Source organism: Hemiscyllium ocellatum, chromosome 34 (genome assembly GCF_020745735.1).
Source record: "Hemiscyllium ocellatum isolate sHemOce1 chromosome 34, sHemOce1.pat.X.cur, whole genome shotgun sequence".
NCBI lineage: Eukaryota > Metazoa > Chordata > Chondrichthyes > Orectolobiformes > Hemiscylliidae > Hemiscyllium > Hemiscyllium ocellatum.
The window spans coordinates 18,440,841-18,457,210 of record NC_083434.1 but is presented as its reverse complement, the minus strand read 5'-3'; the positions used below and the strand labels follow the sequence as shown (position 1 = coordinate 18,457,210).

The window sequence follows — 16,370 nt, the reverse complement described above, 5'->3', positions numbered from 1 at the left end:
TTCCACATCTTGTTCATTATCATCATCCTGATTATGTTTTCACTGCATTTTTGACAGAGCCCTTTGAGCAGATGTAAAATAGTTAAATGAACAAAGTATTGCAGATACTGGAGATCCGAATTAAAAACCGACAGAACGGGAGAAACACTGCAAATCTGGCAGCATTTCTGGACAGCAAAACAGAATTGATGTTTTGAGAAACCAATGACTCTTCTTTGGAACTTTAAAAAAAATGTCATCGTGCAATAATTAACTGTGTGATAAAAGTTGTGTTTAATACATGAGGGGGCACAGTGGGTCAGGCTGATGGGTGGAGCAGCCTGCAGAGCTTTATGTATAACATTTCACACTGAGTGAACCTTTGCCAGAATAGACCACCTGTAACTGACTTGTGGGGTGATGGATGCCTCATCTTCTTCCTCCTGCCTTGGATGATGATGGTCTTCCTCTCCTGCTGGACTGTCCTACACATCCAATGTATTTCTCATCCAGATCATGTCATTTTAAAATTCTCCAAGGTTGAAAAACACCTTTATCCTCACAAACACTCTCCACCAGATATATGCCAGAGGGAAATGAGTTCCAATCCAGTACATAGCCACTACTCAATTTCGGTATTGATGGGACCATTCCAAATTGATTGACCTGCAGCTTTCTGGAAATGAAATTAACTCCTGGATTGAGTAGATGTCCCACTCTGAATCATTTAAGACAGCCCCTGGTACAATGTCACTGCTCAGCATCCAGGTATCGGAGGGTGGGCTGCCAAATGATGTATCAGTCAGCAGCAGTGGGGCATAACAACTGTCTCCACTGGAATCTAAATTCCTCCCTTTCATTGTTTGCAATGAGGACAATTGTTCGGTGATATGCCACATACACATAGCAAACCATTATAGTCTGCAATACAGACTTGGCATTAAGAGATCTGGGCAGATAGTAAAGAAAATTAAAGGGCAAGTTTCCCATTCTTCGTTGAAGTATGGAAGTTGAGATCTTTTCAATAAACAGTTTCTGTTCTGTCTTAATTACCTTTTAAGTTTCTTTTGAGCTTCCTATTTAATGTAAAATATTATTTTATGATTCATTATGAATTTCAGTGCAAAATTGGGAATGGAATTAACTAACAGGCAGACCAACATGAAAGCAAAGACTCATTACAGGTGTTCATAAATATTTTTAATGTATTAAACATTTTAAACCAGTACAATTCTCAGCAAAGTAGCAAACTGAGCCATTATTGGGTAATTTATGGGATACACCAAAATTGCTTGACCCACAAGTCCATGCTAAATGCTCCCAAACTGTTGCACCAAATTGTAATTAAGGAGTACGACTTGAGCATATAACGTAATGCATTGACTTTTAACATATGTTTGTCTTTGTGTCCGCACTAAACAGCAAAGCAAGACAGAAATACTTTGAGTATTTAAACTCTGGCCAAAGGGGCAAAGTACAAAAAGGTGAAGCAAGGCAGAGATCCTGTGAGCATCCAAAGTGAGTGAGCACAAAGAGAGCAAACAAGGAGGCTGAGACTCACCCTGGTCAAATGCATGAGACTGGTGCCTGTCCCTGGGTAACAGCATTCCAATGAAAGGCGTCAGTGTGCTCTAAAGTGTAGCAGTGAAGTCCAGTACTATCAGTGGATCAGAGGTAAGCCATGAATGTGCACTGGGGTTGGCATGTGTCTCCAAAGGATGCCAATAGACAGAGGGTGTGCACGATCACTGCCCATGGAGTGTACTCTAAGATACTGATGACTGCTTCCAAGGTGAAGGTCCAGAGGAGCAAGCAGCAAGCTGGATTCACCAGATATCTACTCCGAGTTCATGTTGGGAATTGTCATCATCTTGTTTCTATCCATCAGCTGGGGGAATGGAAGACTGCACATCAGTGAAGTGAGATTAGGTAATGATTGCATGCTAATGAATGGAAATATGAACCTAGCATAAGAAATAGGATAGAAATGGATACAAATAGGTCTTTTGCCACTCACTACTGAGATACTCACCTTGCCATTCAAAAATTGATTGATGAACCATATTTTTATTCTCAGATTCAAGAATCCTATTTCTGCCAATCTCAGCCTGTTTTCCCAACTGATTCACCATGTCGTTAATCTGCTGGAAATATTCTGCCTATTCATTCCAATGCAGTGTAACTGGCTTTGCAACAGGGCTCTAGTGTATAGACACTATTTCAATTCCAATGCTTTTCAGTTCACCATGGCGAGAAATAGGAAGCGATTGAAATCAGTGAATGGTCAGATCTGTGCAAATAATAGTCATTGGACTGTAGTGCTCAGCACAGCCTGATACAGAAACTTTTAATTCTGACAAAGCAATAAGTTTTGCACTGACTCATGGTAATATTCTTATTAATAATAATATGCTGCATAACTAGCTCATTGATTTTCTCAGAGTATGGAATCATACTACAGTAAGCCACAGTTTATTGACCATCTATAGATTTGGATTGAAGATATAGATTAGACCTAAAATAAAAATGGCTGATGAAATCAAGGAGGACTGGGCAAACTATCTAGCAATCTGACACCCCAAACCAGGTGTAAAAACACAAGCGAACCAAACAAGACAGAAAGTGCACAATAGGACAGTGGGCATCTCAAAACAGTACAGGTAGGTTTAACATTTTGAATGCAGTTCTGATACTACACCAATCTTGTTTTGTTTACAGTTGCTGACTGATCTGTTATGCATTTCTGGAATTTTTCATCTTTTTTCGAGACTGCTAGTAATTGCATTTTTGTTGCATTTATAAAAGAGTCATTTTTAAATTCAGTTATTTGTTTCAATCATTATCTCATTATGCAAATTCATGGAAATTGAAGCCGTCTGATAGCACCACTATAAATCTCACGGTATTGTCTGCAAACTTCTAAATTCTTGGTAGGGAAATCCACCATGAGGTGTAGAAGTAGAGACCAGAAACACCCCAGTTTTATTCTGTGGATTTGCTTTCTTGACATTAACTTGTGGTGAGCACATTACCAGTTAAATTCAACATCATTGTATGATGCCTGCTCCTAACTGCTATTCAGTGGCCCCTCATATAAGAGTCAGATTACACAGAGAGTGAGCAAATTCTATTGCCAGTCTATTTCCCAAATAGCAAGGCTAGGATTAGGAAGTCCATAGAGTACGGAGGATCAAATCTGCATTCCAATTTTCTGTCTATTGTCTGTTGATGTTGATATTGTTATAGCTAATGTCTTGTCCAATTGTTACATTAAAAATGTGTTGAAAATTGGTATTTAGTTTAAATGTAGAACAACCTATAATTTAAAGTATCCATGTTGTAAGCCAGAAGAATTAATGTTCTTTCTGATCCTGTTTTGGCATTTTTATTCGACCATTAAAAGTTTATTAGGTACTCCAGCTAATTGTCCAGTGAAAGGAAGAAATGTTAGATTTCCACATCTGTTACAGCCGATTTTAAAATTAGCACTCACTAAATCAATATCCAAAGATTGACTACTGTTGTTTAAAAAGCACCAGTAGCTTATGGTATAGGAATGCCATGCTTTAGGAAAGAGGCATTTCATTACAATAATGAAACAGAAATCAGTTGTTCAAATATATCTGAAAAACAGACATAAACTCCTCATGGAAAAGAAGAAATAAACATATCTCAAGTCAATATTCGTGGAAGAAGTCTGCTACTCTTCCCAGGATGTGGTGCCCAGAACATCTCACACCAATCTAGGAATGGTCTAATGTGTATTTTACACTCCTGTATGCTATTCTGCTAAATGTAAGGACCAGCATTCCGTAAGTCTCAGCAAGTGTTTTCAATGCCTGTTTGTGACATTTTTAATGTTTAATATGGCTGTAACCTGACACAATAATGGTAAAATATGGATGATCAATTTTCAATTTGCATTATCTGATTTTAATACCCATGACCTTCATGGATGAAAAGGGTTTTGAAAAAAAAGAACCTAAAACGGTGCAGTGATTACCTAACTACCGATTGAGGCAAGTTCAGGAACCAATGTGGAATAAACATAATCATCCTAACCGAACTTGGCACATTATCTAAGGACATGCAAGGCTGCTTTAATTTACATGTGCATAAGGTGCACTTATCAGAAATGAAAGTTGCCTGCAAATATCCAACTTGGAAAAGCAATGAATTGTGCAATTTTGGGAATGTACAAATGAGCCATACCGCAGTAGGTTACTTGGCAGATTAGCAGACAGAAAGAACATGGGTTTGTAATAGCAGGGACCGAAAGACTCGTTCTCTTTCCCTCCTTGTTTTCTTCTCAACATTCTGAAATCCAGCACCCATGAGAGATTCAGATCAACATCCATTCACCAAGAACTTGAGATTCTACAAATGTTGACATTGCCAAGGATATGAGGCATTAACTAAACAGATTTAGCTTTAAGTTCAACAATACAACCCCCAACCTTCAGGAAATTACCTGACCAGTGTAATAAAATAGTATAATATAATATTATTAATCAGGAATTTGGATCTCTAAACTACAGACAGTGAATTTTGGGTGTAGTTTAATGAAGGTAACTATTATTAAGAGATCAGAAAATAATTTGGAAAAGTGACCTAAATACATATTTTCTAAGAAAGCAAATGTTTCAATTAAGTACCTGACATGATGCTCATGTGGCTAATTGATGAAATGTTTAAACTGCTTAGTTTACGACAGACAGAGAAAACAGACTAATGGCCAATAGTTTAGTTTGACTTCAGTTTAGGAAAACAGCCACCCTAGCCCAAGTGTTTTAGATGTCTCCAACCTTTGAGAGTTAGTATAGAATATTCAAATTGTCAAAACTGAAAAGACATTTGACCAGAGCTGAAAGGGATTTTAGGCCAGCAGAATGGGGAAAAAAATCATAAAATAGTCTCCATAGTCCAAGAAAGAGAACTGGAAAGAGTCAATTAAGTAAGAAATTAAGGAGTTGAGATGTGAGTGATGTTTCTCTGGGATTGAAAACTTGCAAGGTTATTGTTGGGAAACAGGCTGAAACTTTGTAATGTAGTTTATATTAAGATATTTCTAAACTTTTTAATAAATATATAGCTTTGTTTCCTTTTTTTCTTTTTTGTAATAAACTTGTGTGCTTATGTTAAAGAATACAGGCAGCCCCATGTGATTTTGCACCACAATAACCAAAATCAAAAAGATTTCATCAAAAACTAACTTGTTCAGTGTTACTTTCAGCTGGAGTTATAAAACTAGACATGTTAGTATCTGAGTGGTTTAAGCAGCTCATTTTTGACAGCAGGTATGAAAATCAAGGCCACCTACATAAATCTTTGTGAGGTAATTCTTTTCAAGGAGTTCATATAATCAATACTATTTCCAACTCAATGCATGTAAAAGAACAGAGCGTCACAGGGAGAAAGTGAAGACTGCAGATGCTGGAGATCAGAGTCAAAAAGTGTAGTGCTGGAAAAGCACAGCAGATCAGGCAGCATCCAAGTAGCAGGAGAGTTGATGTTTCGGGCATAAGCCCTTCAACAGGAATATGGGAGTGGAGCGTGGGGAGAGGAGGTGAAGGCAAGGGGGCTGGGAGATAAATTGGAGATGGGTGGGGCTGGGGGGGTTAAGGTAGCTTGGAAGTGATGGGTAGATGAAGGTGGGTGTTGATGGTGATAGGTTGGAGCGGAGGGTGGAGTGGAAAGGTGGGAAGGATGATGGACAGGCAGGGCAGTTCAAAGGAGCAGTGCCAAGTTGGAGGGTTGGATCTGGGATAAGGTGGGGGTGGAGAAACTGGTGAAGTTGACATTGATACCAGGTGGTTGGAGGGTCCCAAGGCGGAAGGTGGGTGTTTTTCCTCCAAGCTTGGATTTGGTGGTGGTAGAGGCCCAGGACTTGCATGTCCTTGGCAGAGTGGAAGTGGAGTTGAACTGGTTGGCCACAGGACAGTAGAGTTAGTTGGTGCATGTCCTGGAGATGTTCTCTGACATGTTCTGCAAGTTGGCATCCTAGCTCCCCAATGTAGAGGAGACCATATCGAGAGCAGCGGACACAGCAGATGAGGCATTTGGACGTGCAGGAAAATCTCTGCTGGATGTGGAAGGATCCTTTGGGATGGAGGTGAAGTGGGAGGAGGTGTGGGTGCACGTTTTACATCTCTTGCCGTGGCAAGGAAGGTGCTAGGATTGGAGGGTGGGTTGGTGTGGGGTGTGGGCCTAATGTGGGAGTCACGGAGGGAATGGTCTCCGGGTAGCAGGGGACAGACAGGCAGCCGTTCTGGCTGATGAACGTAAGTTAAAACCAAGACCTATGATTTCAGGGATGCCAGGGTCAGGAAACTCAGAGACTGGAGAGAGAGATGGGTGTAGTAAATATCCCAAACCAGGCAGAGAAAGTAAAACCATCCACAATTGCAAAAAGATGGAATCCAGATGCGAATCAAGTGGGAAACTAAGTGCTTCTAGTATTGGGAGACAGGACGTGTAAAGGAGAATTGCTGGTTTTGAAGTTGCACAGATACTCAACCTGCAAAACCAATGTCTAGAAGTTAGTGTCTGCTCAGACATGACTGTGACCAGAATAGCTACCATGAGTTTGTAGCAAAAGGAATCATAAACATTGTTATAAGCATCTTGAGTGAAAACCAGCATTACCTGAAACAGCAAATGCTCATAAACCTTGCTAATTGGTAAAATAAAAGCTTTTCATCCAGAAATAAGTTATATTCCAGCATGCAGATGAAACAGCACGGGGGAAGAGTATAAAGATGCCAAGTTAACTTGCACAAACATTTCATGGGCCTTGTAACAACAGGTATAATCCCAATCTCCCCCAAATAGAAAGGTACAATCCAATGAGACTGGAGAGGCTTTAGAACGCCAGCCACTATTACCAAGAAGGCTGGGAACCAAAAGACTTCTGAAGCTCTTCAGGAGGGCAGTACAACCTGAGAGTGTTGGAGTGAATCAAGAAGAATCACTTGAATTAAATCAGGATTTAAAACAGGCTAATAGTTATAAAAAATGTTTAGAACAGAACTTGATGGGCCAGTAGCCAAAAAAGTAAGCAAGGGTCAGGAGAGGTGACAAGGAATGGCAGGATGCACATGAACAGGGAAGATTTGGAAGGATATGGGACAGGAGCAACCAGGTGGGACTAGTTTAGTTAGGGATTATATTTGGTGAGTTCTGGTTGAACTGAAGAGTCTGTTTCCATGCTATATGACTCCCCCATGACTGTATGCCAGAGCCAGAGTACTGATACCTTGTGATACAATTACAGGTGGGGAGGTGGTGGTGGTGGGACTGATTTGTCAGATATTCCTGGAGGATGTGACGATGAAGTCTCATTTTGTCGAAGAACCACAATAGATAGGACATTAAGTTAGCAAGCAGGTGAGGGGATTGAATATTCAGCCAAGTTGTAATGGATTGCAGCTGAGGGGCTTGGACCTACCTTGCTAGGTCTGGAACAAACTCTGGTGGAGGTGGGAGTTTTAGTCTGGTAGTAGAGTGTAGTCAGGTCAGGTTGGCATGGTGAGTAGTGAGGTGATTGGAGGGAGGGTATCAGATGGTGGGATGGGAGTCAACCCTGGTTAGGGCTAGGTAGTCAGGAGGTTCAAAGGAGGTAAAGAAATTACTGGGGGGGGAGGATGTTTAGATGACAGATAGAAGTCAAGGTGTCAGGGGTCAGGGTAATCCATGAATCAAGAGAGATTCAGGGGTCCGGGGTGTAGTCAGGCAAGTTGTGGGTGTGATTGAGTGTCAGGGATGTAGTTGGGTATCAGGGAATAATCAGAGGTTCAAGATAGTCAGGTCTGGGGAATTCAGTATGTTGAGGGAGTCAAGAGGTAATCAGGTGGTGAAGGTTATTTGTTTCGAGTCTGGTAGTGGGAGGTGCAGGAGATATTCAGCTAGTGGGGAATAATCAGGGAGTTAGGGGATAGTTGGGGTCAGGTGTTTGGAGCTAGTTGGGTCTGGTCATGGGGTTCAACAGATAGTCGGATAATCAAGGGGTAATTGAGGAGTCAGGGGATAGTCATAGAGGTTGAAGGGTACAAAAATAGCATTATTCTTTTAAAACCATAAGTCCACATGAAATTGGAAGAGAAGTTGGCTGTTTGGCCCCTCGAATTTGCATCCCCATTCATTAGGATCATGGCTGATCCAACACATTCCTCATAGCCACTTTTCTGCATTTTCTCCATCATCCTTGATTCCCCCGACTGATCACAACTCTATCTCAGCCTCAAATGTACACAACAACTCTGTTTCCACAGCTCTCTCTGGCGAGGAGTTCCAAAGACTCTCAATACTCTGAGAGCAGACTATCATCCTCAATTTAGTTTTAAATTGGCTCCCCTTTATTCTGAGATTATTCCATCTGGCCTAGCCTCTCTCATGTGGGGAACATCCTCTGAGCATTTATCCTCTCTTGTCCCGTCAGAAGCTTATATGTCATAAGGAGATTACTTTGCATTCTTCTAAATTGCAAGGAATATAATCCCTTGCTCAAAAGATAATCCTTCCAAACCAGGGATCGTCTTAGTAAACCTTCTCTGAATTGCCTCCAATGAAATAATATCTTTCCTTAAATAAGGTGATGAGAACTGTTCACAGTACTCCAGATATGGTCTCATTGTTGCAGTTGATTTCCTTCCTCTCATATTTCAACCTACTTGAAAAAAGGGCCAATATTCCATCACCTTCCTGATTACCTGCTGCAGACGTATTCCCAAGTCCTTTTATGTTGCAGTTTTATGCAGTTTATCTCCACTTAAATACTACTGTCCTTTCGTTCTCCCTTACAAAATGAATGGCTTCACATTTTCTCACATTATACTTATTTGCATTAATCTTAATTTGCTTTAGTTATTATTGTTTCCCACCACTTCAATTTCATTCCCCTATTTTTACCAACATTTAAGCACCTTTTCCTTAAGTTGGCTTTTGCAGCATTTGTTTTGCTTTTCATTTAACAACCATTACTGTCCACATTTGGTCAACACACTAACAACAGAAATGCAACCTGGTAGGGACACCAAAATAATCTGCTACCATCAAGTCAATCCACCAGCATGCTCCATTGTGCAGACATTTGGTTACAGTGGCCCCAAGAAGACCCAACTGGAATGAATGCCTCACAGTGATGCCCTTCCAACAGTTGCCATCTTTGGGACATTATTTTTCAAAGCCCAATCTCCCCCACAAACAGTTCTCTTTTATTTACAAGCAGATGCTTGTGAAAAAGCCTGGAATCCTGGGCTTCTATTGTTATGTTGTTGGCTGAAAGGGTGATGGAAGCAAGTTCACTCACAGTTTTCAAAAGCTTGAAATTGGCAAGAACTGCAGGGCTCAGAGCAAAGATCGGGGAAGTGGGATGAACTCAAAATACCTTCGCATAAACACAACAGACGGAATACCCCCTTCCTGCCCTGTCAGCTTGTGCGACCACTGCTCTTCAGTATTCCCCAGAAAACGTCCACCGATTCCTTTTACACAGCAGGACAGCGTCCTTCTGAACAATGTTAATGTTTTCGATATATGTGTTCAATCGAGTTATATCCTCTCCTTGCACAACAACTCTAGATCAAACTGATGGCTATTCTGCACAGCCAATCTTTGCAATATGAGTGATAGCAACATTAGTTAATTATGTACAACTACAGGAACCCAAAAACTATCGTTCCGAATTTGATCCATGTCTATTTTTCTGTAATTTCCTAAGATCCAACAGTTCAAAGCACAGAGATGACCTTGCTGCATTGTGTCACTTAATTTGATATAGTGCCGCAATAATATTCTCAAATCTAATGGAGCTGCAAAGTCAAATTGTTTTTTTTGACGATAGGTGGTGTGGAGTGAGGGGTGGGGTTTACAGGCAAGAAAACGCCTCCTGCTGCGAAATTGGAGAACATCCGAGATGGACTGGAAAGTAATTCAGAGAGGAGAAAGCAAACAACACAAACCAATATGTACACACACACACACACAGGCCGTTTTCCTTATGGGTCTCTTTAAGGATTTTGCGAAAATGAATTAAATGTCATATCCTCTTAAGGATGCCCGCTCAGGATTAGTGTTCTCTCTGATATTGAAAAAAAGGAAGACGCCTTGGATATAAATCCGATTAATTCACAGCAATACAACAATAACAATTCCATGCAGCAATTTGCAGCAACTTGCCGGCCCATTGCATCACCTGCATCTCAGGTTTCCATAGAGACAGCGACACTTCTGGTCATTCGAAATTGCTCTCTGGTGGTAGCAGTGGAAATTTTGCCCAGTTAGGCTGATTCCCACCAGCTAGAGGAGGTAGGGGGTGGGGGTGGCTGGAGGAGGGAACCATGAGTATGGTGGAGGGAGAGGTTTCCAGCATCCTCTCGTTTTCAGGTGGTGTGTATAACAGGACCCCCTGGCCACATTCCCTCTCCCCTCAACACGGAAATGACAGCGGATGTCAAAGAGCAGCACAAGTGGGAGGAAGAAGCCCGCAATGTGGGAGACAGGGCCAGGGGAGTGGGTCAAGTGGCCGGAGGTGTCCTCCAGTGCTGCATCAGCCGAGATCAGGAGGGGGGGAGAAGGTGCGCTGTGGCTTAAGGAGGGCAGTTCCTAGTCCTCTGGCCAGGGATGACCCTAATGGATCACTCATCCTGGGATCCAACCAATTCGAGCGGCTAAATTCAAACACATCTTTAAAAACCACTTGTTCTTTGCACGCGCAAAAGGCGAGCATTATTTATTGTTCATTTTTCTGGGGCTGATTCCAAACTTGTTAACGGGACGAAAAATTGCGTTAGGAATGAACTCCAAAGCAGTTCTCATGGGAACTCACTTTTTTTGTGTTTTATCCAAATATCCGTTAGTGCTCATCGCCAGTGCAAAACAATCACTGTTGCGCATTAAAACGCCCAAAACGGTGCAAAATAAAGGAACGGAGCCCCTTTGAACCCACATGGTGTTGCACTGACACCTGTAACACACACACACACAGAGACAGGCTGCAGCATCACAAATGAACATTACCCGCATTGGAACCGTTATGTCCCAGGATGTCCATTGTCTCCGCTTTGCGGCTCGTCTCTTCCATCGCTGCTTTTGGAAGGTTGAGATCCCCTGGTCCGTGTCACTTGATCAAGATACAAAAACAAAATAACTGATCGGGAGAGGGGGGGGGGGGGACGAGATAGAAAAGCATCAGGAGATGGGCGTGGAAACAATTCAATTGCCGGCTGGAAGCTGACAGCACCCTTGACGTCAGAATGGGAAGTGCAGTTGTGGAGCTCAGTGGAAAAATACTGAAAGCTGCACATGTGAGTGTACAACACAATGTAAACCCAGTGGAAAGATACTGAATGCGAGACACAGGCCTGTATACATTACATGCAAATATATATATATAAACCCAGTGGAAAAATACCAAAGCCTAGACACTGATCCGTATATGTTGCACATAAAGTATGAATAAGTATATATAAACCCTGTGGAAAAGTACTGGGTACCTTCTGACCATATAAAATAAATGGATATTAAATGCTGATGGGAAAGAACTAAGATTAGCACAGAAATATCTAAATATAAACATATACATAAAACAAAAATGAATCTGAACAAGTTTACTTGCACAGTTCTGGAACATACCCATATTTATCATCCACAAATCAAATATATATAAAAGGTGAGTCAGTACTGAGATCAAGCTGTGTCTGTACATAAGAATATGCATTAACTAAACAGTATGCTTATGGCTTACTAAAATAAATATATACGTGAAATCACATAACTATCATAACTGTACAAATCAACACATTAAACTTCTGAAAAAAGTATTAAGACTTATCTACATGCAAAAACAAAGAATCTAGTAGAAAAGCATTAAATTAGTTTAACAATTTATATTTGTAAGATTGCAATTGTTAGGTTTTGTATCACAGGATATGAAACAAAGATTATAGAAGATCTGACATGAAACAACAATTATTCAGGTTAAATTGAATATGGAATAGGTACAAGGAACAGAATGATCTGTTCTTGGCCTTTTTTTTATATATCCCAATAAGCTTTAAGGATTTGTAATCCTTTCAGCTTTTATGCAATGTTGTCTTTGTGAAGTTCCATTTGTGTTGTGGATATGATGCCCCATTTAAGAGACGTGAAATCTGTTGTGAAGTTGTGTAGACTAATTGTCGATTGGGAGACAAGAAGTTACGATTTGGTGTTTGTAAAATTGTAAAATGCTAGGAGGGAAAACATTGTGTGGTCCCTTTAAAAGATGGTGTTTTTATGTGTGTAGAGATTTAAAATGCAAGTACATAGAGAGCCCAAACGGAAACATTTGTATTGAAGGCCATACAGTTAGCAGACCAAGAAGCAGTAACACAACATAAACTTCTGTATTTAAATCAATTTGAACCAGGCACTTGGGTACCAAAAACCTATTAAATTTAAATCTGATGGTTTTGACAATATCAGACTAAACCTATTGTAGGAAATATTGATTTGTCATCAAGGGTATAAAAGGGGGCATTTAGACAAACACCCCAGAGCTAACTGCCATCTGCTAAAGCTAACAGCCCTCAGTTCTCGAAAGAGAATTAGTGGGTCTCACAGTCAAAGCACCACTTATATAGCAATGGTACCAATAATGGAGAAGGCATTCCCGACAGAAGAATCGACAGAGAAGGCACAGAACATTCCAGAAGACGCATAACCTGGCTGTAATTTCAAGAGACTAAATTTAATGTGTGGGACTTGTATTCATTGGAACAGCATACCATTAGAATAGTTAGTAGTTAGAAGGAACATATTCAGTTTGTTAATAGCTTAGTTAATTTGTTCACTGTCAGAGTTAGATACATAAATTTTTACTTGTTTGATTTTAGAGTGAGTGTCAGGGATTTACTTAATTTAACACTAGAAATTTCTGAAAAGCAGGTTACACCACTTTTCACACACCTTTTATAGATTATAGGGTGAGGTGTTGCTCCTTGGGAATTTCAGTTTTAGTTCTCAACTGAGAGGGGGGGGGGGTGCGTGGAAGTGGGGGATGTCAACGTCTGCTTTATAACAGACTTTTTTTTGCCCAATGCGTTTTTACGATCCGGACCATGCTGATGAAAGCATGTTTGAAGCAGATTCAAAAGAATTTGGATGAATGGTTGAAGGGAGAATTGTGAAGAGAATTGTTAATAGAGAATTAGTGGAACATTAGGGAAGGATGGGGACAAGAAGGACTCAGTGGGCTCTTATGGGCTCTTTCTGACTTACATGATTCTACAGCACAAGAGGATTCTGGGTAATCCAAGATGGAGGATGGGAAAAATTTCTGGCAGTAAGAGCTGCTCCTTTTTTTGAGGTATTTTGGGTGTTGGAGGTGATTTCCTTGAATTCCAGGAGCAGCAATTACTGTTTTATATGCTGTTGCATTGTTTTGGAACTTTGGAAAAAAAAAGTCAAATCAACAGCAGTAGAGAAGAGCAGACAAAGGAAGCACATGGGGAGAGACAGACAGACAGACACCCCGCCTTTGCTGTTTGAATTCGTGTATCGCTGGACATCGGAATGTGTCTGGCAATGAAATTCACAACTAATCTTGGAGGAACTGTTGGGCGAAGTTCACAGCACAGAATCAGATAAGTTAATTGTTGTTTTAAGCCTGTCAAACAGAAAGGCTGCAGTAGTGAGTAAAGTGGATTCTTTCTTGATTATATGTTTTTGGAGATAAGTCTCTTGATTAAACTTAAAATATAAGCCATAGCTATTAATTTAACCTGGGGCAGTGTTTGTAGAGGAATAAGACAGCGTTATTTTCTGGGTCTGTAGATTGTGAAGTAGCAAAAATGGCCTTTGCAATGATATGTACTTCTTGTCAGATGTGGGAGTTTAAAGAGAGTTTAAGGGTTACTGGGATTATATCTGCCATAAATGCTGTTGGATGCGAATCTCATCAGATTGAGTGGATGGGTTGGAGAGACAGATAGAAGCAATGAGGAATTTGCAACAGAAACAGTATGTGATGGATGGCAGTTGTAGGACTTGAGGGAAAATCTCAGATACAGTCACTTGGATGGGTTAACTCCAGAAAAGGTGAGAGAAGTCGGCAACTAGGGCAGGAGTCTTTTGTGGATAAACCCATTTCAAACAGATATGCTGTTTTGGAAAATGTAGGGAGTGATGAATTCTCTGGGGAATGTAGCACAAACAGCCAAGTTTCCGGTATTGAGACTGGCTCTAAAGCAATGAGCGATACGTCGGTTTCCAAGAGATCAATTGTGTCAGGGGAGTCTGTAGTCAGAGGTACAGACAGGCGTTTCTGAGGCCAGCAGAGAAAAAACAGAATGGTGTGTTGTTTCCCTGGTGCCAGCATCAAGGATGTCGCAGAGAGGGTGCAGAATGTTCTCATGGGGGAGAGGGGTCAGCAAGAGGTCATTGTCCACATTGGAACCAACGACATTGGAAGGGAAAAGGTTGAGACTCTGAAGGGAGATTACAAAGAGTTAGGCAAAAAGCCATTTGGATACAGACTGGCTCAAAGGTAGAAGACAGAGGGTGGTGGTGGAGGGTTGTTTTTCAGACTGGAAGCCTGTGACCAGTGGACTGCCACAAGGATCGGTGCTGGGCCCTCTACTTTTTATCATATACATAAATGATTTGGATGCGAGCATAAGAGATACAGTTAGTAAGTTTGCAGATGACATCAAAATTGGAGGTATAGTGGACAGTGAAGAGGGTTACCTCAGATTACAACAGGATCTGGACCAGATGGGCTAATGGGCTGAGAAGTGACAGATAGAGTTTAATTCAGATAAATGCGAGGTGCTGCATTTTGGGAAAGCAAATCTTCCCCAAGCAGGACTTATACACTTAATGGTAAGGTCCTAGGGAGTGTTGCTGAGCAAAGAGACCTTCGAGTGCAGGTTCATAGCTCCTTGAAAGTGGAGTCACAGGTAGATAGGATAGTGAAGAAGGCATTTGGTATGCTTTCCTTTATTGGTCAGAGTATTGAGTACAGGAGTTGGGAGGTCATGTTGCGGCTGTACAGGACATTGGTTAGGCCACTGTTGGAATATTGCGCGCAATTCTGGTCTTCCTATCAGAAAGATGTTGTGAAACTTGAAAGGGTTCAGAAAAGATTTACAAGGATGTTACCAGGGTTGGAGGATCTGAGCTACAGGGAGAGGCTGAACAGGCTGGGGCTGTTTCCCAGGAGTGTCAGAGGCTGAGAGGTGACCTTATAGAGGTTTACAAACTTATGAGGGGCATGGATCGGATAAATAGACAAAGTATTTTCCCTGGGATCGGGGAGTCCAGAACTAGAGGGCATAGGTTTAGGGTGAGAGGGTAAAGATATAAAAGAGACCTAAGGGGCAACATTTTCACACAGAGGGTGGTACGTGTACAGAATGAGCTGCCAGAGGATGTGGTGGAGGCTGGTACAATTGCAACATTTAAGAGGCATTTGGATGGGTATATGAATAGGAAGGGTTTGGAAGGATATGGGCCGGGTGCTGGCAGCTGGGACTAGATTGGGTTGAGATATCTGGTCAGCATGGACGGGTTGGACCAAAGGGTCTGTTTCCATGCTGTACATCTCTATGACTCTATACTCTATGTACCAATACAAGAAAAAATGAAACAAGTGAAAATATGCTGAAGTACACATCTATTATAAATATAAAACCACAGAAGCACAGTGAAAAGATACTGGAACACACACACAAACACATATACTGTGTATCTGTAGGAAAAGATAGGAATCTGGTGGAAAAGACTCGACATAAGCACATGCTGTGTCTCAGTAAACTTTAAACCTAGTACAAAAGTACCAATACACACATTGTGTATAAAGACAAGAAAACTAAAGCTAGTTAAAAATTATTGACAAACAAACACACTTTGACTGTATATGAGAAAAAATAGAAAACCTAGTTTAAAAATACAACCATACACTGTGTATATGTCGGAGTTAGTGGAAAGCCTAACAGAAAATAATTATATAAGTACGCTGTGTCTATATACATAAAAGGACCGTAAGCTAGTGTTGTAATGTAGAGAAGTAAAAGGATACAATACAAATACAACAATTTCTGAAAGTTGCACCACAGATTCGGCCATAAAAAATGCAATCCAAGTATTCAGCTTTATTTCTACTGGGACAGAATTGAAAAGTGTGGCAGTTATACTAAACTTGAATTGAGCCTTACTTAGACTACATTTAGAGGTTTGCACAGAGTTCTTGCTGCCATATTAAAAAAGATATCGAGACACAGGAGATGATACAAAAAAAATTGAAATGGATGATACCAGACATGGATGGACATACATGTCAGAAAATAATTATCAGGTTGGGTCTCCAGCTCTATCACAGAGGGGTGACCGCAAAGAGTGCTTTAAAATCCTGA

General features: G+C 40.9%; 1 protein-coding gene across 1 annotated transcript in view; it reads right to left on the bottom strand.

The window, feature by feature from the left end:
- The window catches only part of LOC132832330 (acidic amino acid decarboxylase GADL1-like), a 112,799-nt gene extending 101,718 nt beyond the window's left edge, over positions 1–11,081 (bottom strand). Inside the window, exon 1 of the mRNA XM_060850252.1 lies at positions 10,996–11,081. Coding sequence (XP_060706235.1) covers positions 10,996–11,059 — 64 coding nt within the window. The 5' untranslated portion in view covers positions 11,060–11,081. The remainder of the gene's footprint in view (positions 1–10,995) is intronic.
- Positions 11,082–16,370: the final 5,289 nt, after the last annotated feature.